The sequence below is a fragment of the Cnephaeus nilssonii genome, assembly GCF_951640355.1.
Source record: "Cnephaeus nilssonii genome assembly, chromosome: 8".
Lineage (NCBI taxonomy): Eukaryota > Metazoa > Chordata > Mammalia > Chiroptera > Vespertilionidae > Cnephaeus > Cnephaeus nilssonii.
In genome coordinates, this window is record NC_137079.1 from 86,196,306 (window position 1) to 86,213,312 (window position 17,007).

General features: G+C 44.7%; 1 protein-coding gene across 2 annotated transcripts; it reads left to right on the forward strand.

Annotated features, from left to right (window-relative positions):
• Positions 1-2,327: 2,327 nt before the first annotated feature.
• CBY2 (chibby family member 2) lies at positions 2,328-13,533 on the forward strand (the record flags this gene model as incomplete). 2 transcript variants are annotated; one of them, XM_079778502.1, is made up of 3 exons in its annotated part: positions 2,328-2,402; positions 2,704-2,784; positions 12,316-13,533. In XM_079778502.1, 3 exons carry the CDS (start codon positions 2,328-2,330, stop codon positions 13,531-13,533), a joined length of 1,374 nt encoding a protein of 457 aa, XP_079634628.1. The 2 variants fall into 2 exon arrangements, with proteins under 2 accessions (XP_079634628.1, XP_079634629.1); XM_079778503.1 differs by lacking the exon at positions 2,704-2,784.
• Between the last annotated feature and the right edge of the window lie 3,474 nt (positions 13,534-17,007).

Consider the following 17,007-nt stretch of genomic DNA (forward strand, 5'->3'; position numbering starts at 1 on the left):
GCTGAGGAAACTGAACTTCTGAGAGGTAGGGGGACTTGCCTAAGTCACATAGTGTTATGAACTGAATATTTGTGTCCCTCCAAAATTCCTATTTTGGAGCCCTACTCCCCAATAGGAATAGTGATGGTATTTGGATGTTTGGCTTTTCATTTAGGTTTAGCTGAAGTCTTATGGATGGGATTAGTGTGTTATAAAAGAGCAGAAGAAATCAGAACTCTCCATCATGTTGGGACACAGTGAGAAGGTGGCCATCTGCAAGCCAGGAAGTGGGTCTCATCCGGAACCAAATCTTCTGGCACTTTGATCTTGGACTTCAGTCTCCAGAACTATGAGAAAGACATGTTTGTTTTCTAAGCCATCCAGTCTATGGTGTTTTCTTATAGCACACAGAGCTGACTAAGGCACTTAGTAATTAACCATTTCTTGGCCTTCAGATTTGCACAGGTCTGCTGACTGACACCAGTGTCCATGACCTTGCTATTTGTATCTCATTCTTTCCTGTCAATGCCAGTCCTTTGGGTTTAGGAAAAGCAGTTATTTTCATGCTAATGTGGCAGGACTGTCCATGTGTTCATTGCTTTCTTTCATTCCTCCGGCACTTTCCCTCACAGGATGGGGTGGGTCGGGTCTTTGATCAGATAATGGTGGGTAATGAGTTACTATTATGCTCTGAGAGCCATCACTATCAGCCAGATATGGTGGCTGCCCCTTTACCTGGGGGCCAGGCCCCTGAAGAGAAAGAGGCAAAAGACTATGGCAGAGGTGAGGAAGGAGAGAGCCCACAGAGACAAACTACAATTTAAAAACAAAATTTTAATTTCAATTAAAAAAAAAAAAACACCCTTGGAGAAATTCACATTTAAAATGAGGAATTCTTTGATCATGTGATTAATTACCTTCTTGCTTTATATTTGAGTTGCTGTATATTAGATTTTCTTAGAGTGATACTTGCTGGTAACTTGGGTATGGGAGACTCCATTGGGCATTTAGGTGTCCTTGAATTTGCTGACCCCGATTTACCACTCTCTTCCCCTGCATATGGCATAATAATGCGGAATTGGAGCTCTCTGTCTTATTAGAGGCTCAAGATACACAAGAGGGCTTGCACTAACGGTCAGTAGAGGCAAAAGAGTGGACAAAATTGAGGTCATGGGGCAGGGCTTCCCCCTTCACAAAGCCCAGATGTCAGCATTGTGGTCTTGATGCAGTTTATACATATGGTAGAATAAAAATATATTTTTGGTCTTTGTTCCTAGTTCCTGGTACAGAGCTCCTAAAACCCTTAAAATATCCTGGGTGATAGATGTGCCTTTTATTATTCATAAGGAGCCCCTTGGAGCACATAAGTGTATGCTAATGAGGTGACTCCTGGTGAGGCCCCTAGATAGCTTTGGGATTGGAGCTGATTGCCAGATGAATCAGCCATGTGGTGAGAGGGTGGGTACTTTCAGCCCCCTGAGCCCCACCTCTGGAAAAGGGGATGTGAGTGGGCTGCAAATTTTCAATCACCAAAGATCAATGATTTAATCAATCATGACCATGTGGTGGGACCTCCATAAAAACGCATAAACAACAGGGTTTGGAGAGCTTCTAGGTCAGTGAACGCATGGAGATCCTGAGAGGCTGACATGCCAGTGAATAAGGACGGAAGGTTTACATCTCTCTCCATCTTGCCCTAAGCAAGTCTTCCATTTGGCTGTTCCCAAGCTGCATCTTTTATAATAAAACAGTAATTGTAAGTAAAGTGTGGTTGTTATTTTTTTTAGTTCTGTGAGCTATTCTATCAAATTATCAAACCTGAGGAGGGGGTTGTGGGAATCCCTGATGTAGTCAGTTAGTCAGAAATACTGGTGGCCCAGGCATTTGAATTACAGGCAGTTTTGTGGGAACAAGCCTTTAACTTTGGGACTCGATTCCAACTACGGATAGATTGTGTTAGAATTGAATGGAATTTCAGGATGTCCAGCTGGTCTCAGAGAATTGGAGAACTGGTTGGAGTCAGAAAACATACTGCATTTCATTTTTTCTCCGTCTGGAAAGAGTTCAGTTTGGGTTTCTTCCTTGTTGAGTAATCCAACTACAAGTAGACAATGCCACCTCTGAAGACAGGATAGCGATCTGAGCCCAGCCTAGCAGGAGGGATGCGAATGGCAGCCAGAATGACCAAACAGGGGGCTAGTGTTTGGGCTGTTATGTGTCACACTGACCCTGACCAGGCAAGTGGACACACCAGGGTGAGCTTTTTCTGACTGCCAGATGTCTCATTCCTGCCTGAGATGCTCAGAGACAGAGACCATGAGCCTTGAAAAGCACTATATTGTTTTGTGATGTCACCTCTGGAATGTTCTGAGTGTTTTGGTGACCAACTTCTGCATAGGACCTATACCTGGCACCTAACATTGGTATGGCTTTTTACTTGAGATAAAAATAATAACCTTAGAAAGATAGTAGGTGTAGGTATCTCTGCTCCAAAGACTTTTGGAAGGCTTTGACACCAACCACAATACATATCTTAATTTTTGTTCAGATGTTGATAAAGCCCCTTACCAGATATCATCTTCACGTTCTTTCAAACTGTTTTTCATAAAGTACATAATTTGCAAGAGGAAGTGAGTGAGTAGAAAGTCCTGTGTTTTACAGATGAGTGATTGAGGCCCAGATGACGGGCTGGGAAGCAGACATCTTATTTTCTCTTTTCCACAGCACTCAAGGCCACATTTTACAAGAAAAAGAGATACCAGATCTGAAAACCTAGAAATTCCAATCAATGTGGTTCTACCTCAGGTATGGATAATCACAGAAGGATGAAAAGTATCAGTTTTAGCCAGTATATCCCTCCTCTTTCAAAACTCTAGCAAGATGTTACAGGATGACATCTATAGAGTAGTCAAGACCTTGATTTTAGTTGTGTGCCAGCTGCCAACCAGCTGTGTGCGTTGGGGAGGCCACTTAGCCACTGTGGGTCTTGGGTCCCTCATTCCTCGAATGAAGAGGGTGGGCTAGGTGATCTGTTAAGACCTTCCAGCCCTAACACATGACACTCTGAAATAAGCCAATCTTCTGAAAATTAGGTCTTTTGGTACTTGTGCCACCACTCTGGGTTTTTGGAGGAGAATTAGAACCAGGGCTTGCCATCAAATGCATATAACTCAGCCCATGAGAAGAAAACCTAGTACATACACTGGGATAGAGGGTCATTTGGAAGTGTCAAGAGAATTAAGGCCTGCTGTTCACCCAAGACTGAGTGTAAGGGGTGGACACAAGGGATTCAGAACAGAGACCAATGAAAGGATGAAGTCTTGACAGGCTGGAGATTCTCAGTTCTCCTTCTGCTAAGCAGCCGTTTCCCTGGCGGGGTTCTCCTGGATGGATTGTGTCTACAGCTGCTATGTCACAAAGGGGGCAACCTTACTTCTCCAGAGTCACCTAAGGCCCTGTTGGAAGACCATGGCAGTGCAACCAGAGGGGCTGAAATGTAGGGTGGAGGAGTCCAATGCAGAGGTAACTATCTGAAACCTCTGTCCAGGGATGTGGAGGGACAGTATTGATTACCAGTGTTACATGTTTTGAGAAGAACAAGATTAGAAAGAAAACCTTCAGCATTCTTTCCACAGGTGGAGGTAACTGTAACAGTCTAGGCAAGTATGTTCAGCAGGAGGACAAGTATAGGACAAAAAAGCATTCTGGCTATTTGTTTTCACATTGTTCTATAACTCTGTAGTGAACAGCTACTTCTCTGTTTCAGCTCGTGAAGCTTAGAACATAAGCTAACTTCCTCCTGATCATTAGACAGGATGGCTTTCCCACAACTGTAGGAACCTTGTTTTAGGTTTGATTCTTTCCACGTAAAGTACTTATGCAGGTCTGTTGGCCGCTACTCTCCTGACGGTGGGTGTTGCTCCTTCGGTTTGTTCTCAGCTCATAAAAATCAATGTTTGTTTTGCTACGGGACCGGCGGAGGGTGCCAACTTGAAGATGGGGTTGGGCATGGGCCCTGAATAGGGTTTGAAATAGCGATCATGTGATGGTGAGTTAGGAAAGTCTTCAACCTAGCATAACTCTCCCTGCCAGCCTCCCAGAAACAACCCAGCATGCGGAGGAGAGAGAGAGAACAGAACTGGAGAGTGGTTTAAAAAGACTCGATCTTGTTCTGGGGCCACCCACTTCCTGTGCTGCAGGACCCGACGCTGATGCTGGGGTCCAGGAGTGCATGGAGGGCATTGGATGGGAGGATACCTGCTGTCTGGGCACATGTACCCCTTATGGGCAGATATGGCATCATGGGTACACCTGCCATGGGGACATAAGCCACGTACCAAGTTTCAGACACCTGCCAGGATGCTCTAGGCTGGTGCACTGGGGGAGGGGTGTGGTCATCTATAAGTTTAGATTATCTGAACTGTACCACCACTGGGGCTGTGAGAGGGACCAATGAATTCGCTGGACCTCCCCCAATAAGATGGTGCATGGCTTGGGGAAAGGGATTGATGTGGTTAACAAGGGGAGGGAGAACTGTCTACCAAGCACTGATTTGATCATGTGTTGAGCCCTGAGCCATGCAAGTATGAGGCAGAGATTATACAAGTACAGGAACTGGGAATCCCAGGAACCCTACTAATAACAGCAGAGCTGGAGTTAGGGGCTTAAACCCAGGTTAACGCCCACTCACTCTGCTACACTACAAGCTGGGTATATGCCACCTGGCTGGGCCAGGCCATGCCTTAGCCCTCTGCTTCTTCTCTTGCTTTTATAGATAGTGCTTCATCTCCCTGTATCTTACCTGTTTGCACCTGACCTTCCTGCATGTATCTGCCATATGCTGTTTTATTCTGGAACTGAGTCCATTCGTTTTAGAAGGGAATTGCATCAGCAGTTCTGTGTCTCAGTGCCTTTGGCCTCCCAGCTCTCAATCATGCTGGGCACTGGGGCTCCTCAATTACATTGCAAATGCCTGTGACTCACTAATTGATATCACCCTTAGGTCTTTCCAGGTCTTACTGGTTTCCAGTTTTTCTTCCTCATTAACTATTTGTGTTTTCTGATCTATTTCCCTTCAGCACATTAAGTTGCAAGCCATCAGTGTTATTCCTGCGCAAGCTAGCTGACCTCCTGGTTCCTTTGGTACATATGTTTATAACGATTCGGTTCTCACAGGCATTCCCGTTTTCCCAACTGAGCACTATCTGTGAATTTCATGCAGATGTTTACTACTAGATCATTAATGAAGTATTTATACTCTGAAAGCATCCTCCAGTGCCCCCTCATTCCTCCACTTGCCTTTTCTCAATCCCATTTGGTTGGGCTTGTTCTTCGGAAGTTATGGAGTCTGCTGACAATACGGATATCTCTGCCAATTTGAACCAACTGTTAGAAGGAAGATTTCATGAGATTCTGTGTTAAGCAATTAGCTGAAACTACCATACACAAGGACATATTTATCCTCTTTGCTGTTAATGTTATAATTTATTAAAATCAATTACATTCACCTGTGAATTACCCTCTTACCTCCAGGCTTAGCAGAACTTTCAGGGATGTTCTAGGGGCTTTTTGTCGGCTCATATCTTTTGTCAGGGCTCAAGGACAGAATAATTTAGCTTACAAAACCAACCCAGTGAGACCACTGGTCAAGGTGACCTCCTGAGAAGGAGCTGGCTTCACACATAGGCTAAGGAGGCCTGGGATTTTGTACCTCAAGTATTTGCTTAGCACAAATGCTCACGTTTTGGAAAGTCCTTTTGTAAAGAAATATATTCATCATTTGCTACAGGCCAGGAATTTTGTTTAAGCCTTACAAGTAGACCTTGCCATCTGGTCTTTATGACAGCTTGCCTACCACTTTCTTGGCCTCTCAGAACACTTAGGGAAATAGGCAGACCAGCGACATTTAAGTTCATTTTAGAGGTGACATTCAGAGTAGCTAAGTGACTTTCTGAAGAGCATTCAAAGATATGGGACATTTGAGCCCAAAGTTACTGAGAATTTGCGGCCTCTGCATTCATTAAATTATAGGTTCAAGATGGTGATATGGACAACCAGCATGCCCCAGGCATTTGTATGCATGGGGACAGCTGCTGAAGACTACCTAGATGAATCTACAGTTTTGTGAGATTCACATAAGGAGACTTCCACTGTTACACCACTTATATTATGCAGCAACAGCTCTGCAGTTTAAAAATATGAATTGAAATGAGGACATAGCTTTATCAAATACACTAGTATATTAAGACAAACAAACCACCACTTTTGTAAGCCCAAAATGGCACAATGTTAACAGTTTCACATATTTCAACCTAATATCTCCTCCTTAGCTTTCATTGAATTTTTGTTTGATTAGCAAGGGCTCATTACGCCTCCACTGTATATGAAATGTGCTGTTCTAATTTCCAGGACTAAGGATGTAAAAAAAGAAAATAAGGGACAGGTCATTGTCTTAGAGAGTTGCAATTTATTCACCTAGGGAGAAGACAGGACAGAAGATAAGAGAACCACTGCAAACTAATTATAGCAACAGATGCAAACTAAAGCATCTGGCCTTTGTGCGGAGCTAGGATGAGCATGCCGTCTTGAGTCAGCCTGGCATTAAACCATGGCTTTGCCCCCTTCTTGGCTATGTGATCTGAGGTAGAACCATGGTGGCTCTTTTTGGTAAGACATTACATAGGAATGTGGAAATCAATTATCATATCCTACCTAATAATAGACAAATATGCAAATTGACCATACCTTCGCTATGCCTGCGATTGGCCAGGAGGCGCGGCGGGGGGGGGGGCGGCGGTGGGACTCGGGGCGGCCTGGGTGGCCGATTGGGCCGGCGGGATGCTGAACTCGTGTCGCCAGCGGCAGCTCGAGCTTAGCGTCTGCACCATGGCTGTGCTGTGGCACAGAAGGGGCCGCTGGGGCAGCGAGCTCACATCCCACCGCGGACCATCAAAAGCGTGAGAGCTGGGTGCCTGTCCGCTCAGGCCTGGTGCACCAGCAGACAGGCACCCAGCTCCCCTGCGATCGAAAGCAAAAGTGTGGGAGCTGGGTGCCTGTCTGCTCTGGCACCAGGCCTTTCAGAAGCCTTCGCCGCGCCGGAGGCTTCTGAAAGGCCTGGTGCACCAGCGGACAGGCACCCAGCTCCCCCGTGATTGAAAGCGAAAGCATGTAGGGGACCCTACACGTGCATGATTCAATCATGCACTGGGCCTCTAGTTGTCATATAATAGTCATTCAGTAAGTATTATTTTCTTGTTCTTGTTCTATAAATCTTTCTCTAAGGAAATGCTAAACAATTTATCTTCCTAACCAAAGTACACACTTGCATATCTGTAGCTCACTATAAACCAAGAAAATATCACATTTTATTATTTTATTTTGAATTCTACAACAAACTGCGGTGGGGCAGCATTTATAGTAAGGTTGTGCATTGCAACAACAGTTGTAAATAGCACCCTCTAGAGTTTGTCATTGTACAACCTGCACACACACGGGGTGGCTCTGAATCATATTAGCATCCACATATTCTACACATGGAAATATAAGCATGGAAATGAAAAGACTTTAAAAGGTCATGCACTCACACAGTGCAGAGCCAGGACTCTCCAGGTGTCCAGCCCCAGGTCCCCTCTTTGCTGCCTGCATTAATGCTTGTGGAACTTGGACCTCTAATTTGCACCAAAAAAACAGTTGGTGTTAATAACTGACTTTTTAAATTGACTGGAAGTTCCCTGAGGGAAAGGTCTGAGACCAGATGCTAAAGTAATGTTAGTTGATTCATTAACATAAATGTGGAAGAATAATGGGCGCAGTAACATTCAGAGTGGGACTAGATTAGGGTGAGGAGTTTTCACAAGGCCAGGAAAGAGCTTTCATTTGAGGACTAAGTTCAGCTGGTCTGATTGCAATCAGGGAAAAATCATGGGAAAGAAAGAATATGTCTTGGCATAATGTTTTCCCCAAGTTCAATCAGGACTCTTGGCATATCTGAAATGCCTGTATATTTAGTATCTTCTCACTTTCAGAAATTGAAAAGGTGCTGCTTTACTTTAGCCTCATCTTGGGTAGATGAGGCTAACATTCTTTGGTAGATGAGGCTAAAGTGAAGATGTTTTTAAAGACTAGGCCATGAGTCAGTAGTGGATTTGATTTCTTTCTTGGTCCTGTCTGGAGATAGAAGGAAAGATATTAGGACTCAGTTATAAGGGGAGAATTTGGTCTTCTGGGTAAGGAAGTAAAGGAACCTATTAGTCCATCAACATTTTCTGGATCAGGAGTGGTGGGCATAGAACAGAGAAGGCAACAGGGTCTTGTTAGGAAGTGTTGACCATTTAAGGGAGGGGACAAGATGTCAACTAGGTTGGTAGAAGAATTCTGCTGGGGGCATTGTGGTACCCTTTCACAAACATGGATCTGTGGAACCAGAGAAAGTTAGACTGAGAGGGTATTTAGAGGTAATGCCACCGACCCTTCATTATACAGAAGTGGGAACCACGGTCAGAAGGTGAGAGGATGTGACTAAGGCCGCCTGATGGCATGCATAAAGATAAGGACCCAGATACCAGATTATCCATAGCTCTGGATCCATCACTATACGTTAAGTTTTTATTTAGTGCATTTCTGTTGAGGGGACAATCGAAAATTCATTGATTACCCAGTTCAGAAAGTGAATATAGAATAATGGCAGCTGAATAGGATGGTTTAAAGGCCATCAGGGATTCTCTGAACAGGTATAAAGCATTATACATTTCTCTTTGGACATTCACTTAGATCAAGAAGACTACCTCTCTGATTGAAATCAAACAATCCTAAAAAGGAAATAAGACAATTAGGGAAATTTGAACGTGGACTCAGTATTTGCTGATATTAAGAAATTATTGCTAAGTTTTAAAAGGATGATAATGGTATAATGATTTTGTTTAAAAGATACACATTGATGTATTTATGGATAAAATGAGAATGTCTACACTCTGCTTTAAAACAATCCAGTGACAAGGGAGTGGTTGTGGAATTGGCTGATGGGATATATGAAACTATTTTGGCCTCAATTTAATAATTACTGAAGCTAGGTGATGGGTACATGAAACAATGTACACATCTAATAATTATTAGATTATTCTCTTTATCTTTTTATATATGTTTGAAATTTTCTATAATGAAAAGGTAAGGAAAAAGTGTGTTGACCCCAAAAATACTGCAAATCCTTTGATAAATCCATGGCGATCCCCCATGTGTATTCCTCACACATATAAGTCCAGGGAACCAGAACTGGGTTTGTGGATTAGCAAGTGAACTGATACAGGTTATTTAACATATCTAAGTTTCAGTTTCTCCATCTGTAAAATGGGAATACTAATAACACCTTTTAAATTCAGTGTTGTGAGGTAATTCGGTAGATAGAATGCTTAGCTCAGGGCCTAGCACAAAACTGAGGCTCAATATTTGTTTCCTTCTTGCCTTCCTTTTCAGGATTGGGATACACACCATTGGCTAAAACAGCATTTTCCATGATAAGATAGGCTAGAGTAAGACGCTGCTCAGATGGAGCCTTGCATTGTTTCTGGTTTGAGGATGGAGGGGACCTCTCCAGTTGTACTCCTTGTCAACCGTGGCTAATCTTTCCAGAAATCTAGATCAAAGGACCTTAAATTTACAAGGACCTGGTGTGGACTATCCACCATGGGGTTCATTCTGATCATAGGTTCAGCCACAAGAGCCAATGTGCTTTCCCAGTTGAGAAATATAAAAACCATGGAGGCTGGATTTATTTAAAGCAAATAAGGATGTGATTACAGAATGTCCTCATACCCTCACTATCTGGAAGATTAAGCACATCCTTACAAAGTTAATGATGTGCTTATTGTAAAGTTAATGGAATAGAACTGTGCTTCTATTTGTCTAGCTCATTGGGTCTTAAGGAATTCTAACCAACCTTATACATTGTGCAGATTATCTCTATACACACACACACACACACACACACACACAGTATATGTTTAGAGATATACAAATACACACTATATAAATATAGTGTATAACCTGACTTATTTTCTATCTTCTCTATCTGTAAAATAGTGAAAGTAACCTAAGAAATAAGGAATTTATATTTGGAGGGCATTGCAATGTACTTGGGTGAAATGTTTTCAGTGTATTCAGAAGTAAACATCATGACCATATTTTTATTTAAATGTATTGCTGCGGTTGCTGCATCTTCTCCAGGATGCATTCCACCTGTTCACCACTTTTTGAATACATCTCAGAAGTCTTCCATTAGTGAAGCCTCCTTTTCCTGATAACACCTTACACTGCTGTGCCACCTGGCAGCTTTAAAATCACTTTTGCATTCCTTTTCTCATTCAATCCTCACAAAGTGTTGTGAACCAAGCAGGGCACGCGTTATTTCCATTTTTCAGGCACATTTCACTGACTTTCAGTGTTGGAAGGTGCCTGATTTGAGATCATGGAGTTTGACAACCTTATTGTTACTAGTGAAAAATCTGGGTCTCAGGGCGAGAGAGCTCTTCATTTCACATTTGAATCAGCGGCAGAACCATGACTCTCATTATTGGCGAATTCCATGTTTGTAAATTTGCCTATTTTTTTTTCACTAAATTTTTTTTGTAACCCCAAATCAGTACTCACGGCACTTCCACGGCCAACCAGGGACATGCACAGAGTGAGGAAACATTTGAGTTCCCTGACGCAGACGTTCTCAGTTGAGGAGCCTTCTTGTTTCAGCTCTTCTACTGTGAAATAGTGTTTATTTCACAGCTTATTTAGTACCAGGTTTTTCACATTTTCGTGCTTTTGGTTGGTGATTTCACTGCCGAAAATCGCCCTCAAGCATAACGTTGAAGTGCTGTCTAGTCTTCCCCAGCACAAGAGGCAGGGATGTGCTTTACAGAGAAAACAGGCAAACTTGGTTCAGGCGTGAGTTTCAGTGCTGTCATCAGAGCTCAATGTTAATGAATCAACAATACATATTACACAAGGTGTCTTTCAACAGACACAAAGGTAAGGTGACCAGACGTCCCGCTTTTGGCGGGACAGTCCCGATTTTTAACAATTTGTCCCGCGTCCCGCGGCGTTTTAAAAAGTCCCGATTTTTGGAAAGAATGCACGACAAGCTAGGGAACGGCGGGAGAACGGGAAGGGAATATACGGTTTTCAGCGGCCATGTGGCTATTTAGCCAGGATATGAGTTTTATATTATTTTTGTTAATTTTATAATGTTAAACTTTAATAATAACAAATAATTGTTGAGAACTGATTATCGAGAACTGCTTATCAAAGTTCGCATTGTTGATCAGTTGTTAGAATTCGACCACCATTGTTTGGACTTAATGAACAATGGCATTTTTTGGGATTGGCAACGACGAAAACATTTTGTAACTGTCTCTCAGACGATACACATCGTACTGCGTGCTAGTAAGCTAGTTAAACAAGTGATGTCATTACAAATCAGCTATTCAGATAATTTAGGTAAGTAATTTATTTATTTATTTCATAAATCCATAAATTTTCTTGAATTTAGCAGACAGTACTCGTATTATTTATATTTTATAGTGGCGGCAAAAAGTCTAGCGCCGGCCTTGAAAGTGACACTTACGACTTACGTTACGGCAAATTCAGAGGGAAAATAATACAAGTTAGTATTGTTATTTAGAAAGAAATATAGGATTAAAATTAAAATAATTTTTAAAATATAGTTACTTTATAACAAATTAATTTAATTTATAAACTAACAATAAAATATGTTCATGTAATTATGTACCTACTTACTGTGTTTTTAAGCAATATGTATATAATTTATACTATAATTTTAAATTATTTTTTTTAGATTTTTAACATAATGAGTAAGAAAAGAGGATGCAAATTCAACGACGATCTAAGAAGTGAATTTCCTTTTATTAAAAAAACCAAAAGCGATTACAATATAGACCAAATTTTTAATCAAGAACACCCCCCCCCCTCCTCCCCGTCAATGGTGTCCTGCTTTACCAATGTTAAAATCTGGTCACCTTACACAAAGGTGATGTGCTGAATGGTGGGTGAAAATGTGACCTGAGGCTCTCAGGAACCTAACCTTGTATTTCCCCCAGTAGTCATGGTTCAGTATTCATAACTCCGTGTTCTCGGAAATTTCATAGAACAGCACTGCGGGGAGTAATGAGGGTCAACCGCCTTACCTTGTGAGGACCCCACGAGGCCAGGTGCACAAGGGCCTACTGTGTGGCCGAGCCAGGCCAGACTCTCCGCCGGGGGTTCTCGCGGGGTGTCCGCCAGCCCGGGGGGTGTCCGCCCGTCACTAACGCTGGGCCTCCCTTCTCTCCGCAGAGGGGCACGGCCGAGCCCTTCCTGAGGCTCCACAGCCTGTACTCCAGCCCGCGCTGCCCCAGGCAGGCCGCCCTGCCCCGGCCGGGCCGCCGGGTGGTCAGCCAGCACTCCTACCCGCTGAACCGCTTCTCCTCGGTGCCCCTGGACCCCATGGAGCGCCCCACCTCCCAGGCGGACCTCGAGCTGGACTACAACCCGCCCCGCGTGCAGCTCAGCGACGAGATGTTCGTGTTCCAGGACGGGCGGTGGGTGAACGAGAACTGCCGCCTGCAGTCGCCCTACTTCTCCCCGTCGTCCTCCTTCCACCACAAGCTGCACCACAAGCGGCTGGCCAAGGAGTACCTGCTGCAGGACGAGAACAAGTGCCTGCGCGAGGAGAACCGCGCGCTGCGCGAGGAGAACAGGACCCTCCGCAAGGAGAACAAGATCCTGCAGGTCTTCTGGGAGGAGCGGAAGCTGTCGCCGGGCCGCGAGGACAGCCGCGCCGCGTCGCCGCTGCTGCGCAGGGACAGCGCGGCCCAGGAGGCGGCCAAGAAGGAGCCGGCGCTGCAGGGGCGCCGCAGCAAGGAGAACAGCGCCCTGCGGCTCCTCCGCGAGGAGAACCGCGCCCTGCAGCAGCTGCTGGAGCAGAGGAAGGCCTACTGGGCCCCGGCGGAGGAGAAGACCGGCCCCGCGGAGGAGAGCAGCCCGGCGCCCTCGCCCCTCGAGGAGCCGCACGGCCCCGGGCTGCTGCCCGACGCGGGCGCGGGCCTCTCCCCCTTCGAGGAGCCCAAGGGGCCGGCGAGCCCGCAGGACGACTCCCAGACGCTGCGCGCCCTGCGCGAGATGGTCAGCAACCTGGCGGGCTCCTCCCGGGGGGAGGAGGAGGGCAAGGCGGCCGCGGGCCTGGCGGACGGCGGCCAGCCCCTGGAGCTGCTGCGGGAGATGAACCAGGCGCTGCAGGCCCTGCGGGTGGAGAACCAGAGCCTGCAGGTCCTGCGCGAGGAGAACCGGCTCCTGCAGGAGGAGAACCGCGCGCTGCACGTGCTGCGCGAGGAGCACCGGCTGTTCCAGGAGGAGAACAAGGCGCTGTGGGAGAACAACAAGCTGAAGCTGCAGCAGAAGCTGGTCATCGACACGGTGACCGAGGTCACCGCCCGCATGGAGATGCTCATCGAGGAGCTGTACGCCTTCATGCCGGGCAAGAACAAGGACCCCAAGAAGCCCCCCAGGGTCTGAGGCCGCCGAGGCGCACAGAGGCACCGAGCTGGGGGCGCAGCGTGTTCCGCAGAAGAAAACCTCCTGCCTTTCGTTTCCTCGCCGGCCTTCACCCACTAGCTCGTGCCTGTGGAGCAGAACGATCGGCCTTCCTAAACTCAGAGCAGTAATAAAGGCGAGAGGAGGCTGGGTCCAGTTAACACGGTGCTGCTCTCCCTTTTTCTTTCGTGTTTATTTTTTTAAAAAGCAGTTTTAGGTTTACTGCAAAAGTGAGAGGAAGTTACAAAGGTTTCACATATACTTCCTGCCTCACCCTTGTGTACTCTCGCCCATTAATAGACCCCACCAGAGGGCACACTTGTTAAAATTGCTGAGCTTCCATTGGCACATCATCATCACCTAAAGTCCATAGTTTACACTAGGGTTCACTCCTGGTGCTGTATATCCTATGGGTTTGGACAAATGTCTAATGATATGTATTCACTTATGTATCACACAGTATTTTGACGGCTCTAAAATCCTGTGATAAATAAGTGAATACACCTGCTCCCCTCTTCATTCCTCTCTATTAACCTCTGATCTTTTTACTGTCCCCGTAGTTGTATCAGAAGGTCATAGAGTTGGACTTGTACAGTGTGTATGTAGCCTTTTCAGAATTTGCTTCTTTCACTTAGTAATGTTCCTTTAAGATTCCTCCATGTCTTTTCATGGCTTAATAGCTCATTTCTCTTTAGCCCTGAATAATATTCCATTGTTTGGATGTACCGTAGTTTATTTATCCATTCACCTACTGACATCTAAGTTGCTTCCAAGTTTAGGCAGTTATGGATCTGGCTTCTTTTTATTCTCGTTATTCCCAGTCTGTCCCTTCATTATATTCTGTTTATCTCTTTCATTTCCTGTCATTTTTTTCTTCCTTTTCCTCCTCATCCTCCCCTCTCTATCTTTCTCGCTTTCTGATCATCTTCAATTTTCAAGCTTATGGTGTGGGAGATGGCCATAACCACAGAGGAGGTCACTATAGACAAGGGCTTTTCAGCTGTGTGCTATTGGGGTTGGATAACTCTTTGTTGTGGGGGCTCTCCTGTGCATTGTAGGATGTTTATCAGCATCTTTTCTTCTGTTTTCACTAGATGCCAGTAACAGCCACCCAACCCCCAGTTGTGACAACCAAATATGTCTCTAGACATCACCAAATGTCCCCTCAGTGGACAAAATCCCTGTCCCCTCTTCCCAGCATTGCTCTAGGTTTTTTTTTTAATTTTTTATTGTTTAAAGTATTACATATATTAGTACATATATCTCCTTTTTTCCCACATTGACCTTCCCCCAGCCTCCCCTACCCCTGTCACATGCCCTCATCCCACCCCCCCAGTGTCTTGTGTCCATTGGTTGTGCTTATATGCATGCATACAAGTCCTTCGGTTGATCTATTTCCCTCCCTCCCCATCACTCCCCAGCCTTCCCGCTGGAATTTGACAGTCTGTTCGGTGCTTTACTGCTGCTCTAGGTTTCTTAAACTACATTCCCTGAAACACGAGTCCCTGAACTGCCCTGAGAAAATGCAGGTTTCAGGGAAATGCTGTTGCAATTCTCTGTGGCAGGTTCATAATCATATTCCCAACTTAAAGGGTTTGAGAAGTCCTACAAAGAAGAAACCTGCTTAGCTTTGGTGAACCGGAATAGCCAAATCTCTTTTTATGTTAGCCTGCTGCTCATCCAGTTCGGGACGTGTTGCTGTGTGCTCTCCGGACCCTAGGCTCACATCCCCACCCCTGCCAGGCCTCTGCTTACTCAGGGTTCACACTTCTCAGGTGGATGTAAAATGTGGGGTGGTGCCTGCCAGGTTCACTGGAGGGAAGGTGTAGACCAGGGGTCCTCAAACTTTTTAAACAGGGGGCCAGTTCACTGTCCCTCCTCAGACGGTTGGAGGGCCGGACTATAGTTTAAAAAAAACAACCATGAACAAATTCCTATGCACACTGCACATATCTTATTTTGAAGTAAAAAAAACAAAATGGCAAAAATACCCGCATGTGGCCCGCGGGCCGTAGTTTGAGGACGCCTGGTTTAGAGGTTCAATATTTGTTGTTCTGGGCTTCAATTCCTACTTCAAGCTTAAACATATTTCAGAACCAAAAAGTTAAAAGGTACCCTCAGGTTCCTATAAAAGGTAGTTGGACAGAGGTTCCTAAACTTTGTTATATGGTAGAGTCACCTCAGGGTCTTGAAAAATACTGATGCCTGGGCCCCACCCCCAGACATTCTGATTTAATTGGTATTGGGTACAACTGGATACTGTGAGGGTTAAAAATTCCCTAGGTGATTGCAACATGCAGCAAGTTGAGGAATCACTGTGGTGGGGTGAGTTAAGCCACCTGATTCTCAATATAATGCTCTGTTCACTAGTAATGGGTATAAGTGAGTACACATATGTGAGGGAAAAGTACTCATTTTGCTGATGGAAAAACAGATCCTTGTTGCAGATATGAGTTTGGGACTGGAATATCCCCACTCCTAATCCATTGTTCATGCTTGCTAGGTTTCTGAGTCTTAGACAAGCTCTAGAAGGTGAGCGAAGGCCCACCTCGGAGGAGCTCTTTTGCCCATTGCTTTTCACTTGATGTGACTCCGTGGTCCTCATCCTTCGAAATGGGAATTATGATTTATTCTATAGCTATGAAAACTGAAACACCAAGGATTTGCCAGAGGTTAGCCAGCTAATAAGAGCCAATCTGGGACTTAAACGCAGACTTAATGAGGGCAGATCCCAAACTCTTTCTATTAGATCACATTGCCAAGTGAAACTGGTCTCCAAAAATTGAGTTTAAAAATAGTTTTGGTACCTATTTTCCAGATTTCTGAAGTTGTTGAGTCTAATCCAAATTAGCCTCAGAAATCCCAAATGAGGGAGAACAATGATAGAAGTATTTCCTCTCTCCAGCAGGTGACTGCACATCAGATCTGTGCGAAAGGACAGAAGGGGACTGATGTGCACGTAAAGGCTGCGTAATTTATTCCCCTGTTGCCACCAAAGTCCGATAAATAGGAAATGGTTGCTAATGGATCTCTGGCCCTTCGTCGTTTTTTCCCTTCTGAATTTGGTAAATACATCATGCAGGGCATCATGAAATAACATAGTTTAAGTCAATGTAATAAGCAATGGTGTAGAGATTTTTTTCATTTTTTTGTTGATGAAATCAAACTGATATCTGTGATTCCAGACAACTGGAAGACAAAGGCACACTCCTTTGTCTTATATTGTGTTACAAATATTTAACTTGGATTAATCTACATAACAGCAGTTGGGAGGCTTTCTTGCAAGCTGAGGGAGCTCAGAGGACTTAATACTATTTAACAATGTCAACTTTGTCAGGCGGAATCTAAATGGGTGAAAAATTAGCAACATGAGCCATAAAATGTCATTTTTATGGAGAAGGGGAGATTTACTTCAAAACAATGTTTCAGTGTATAGTGTAATCTGTCAGATTAGGT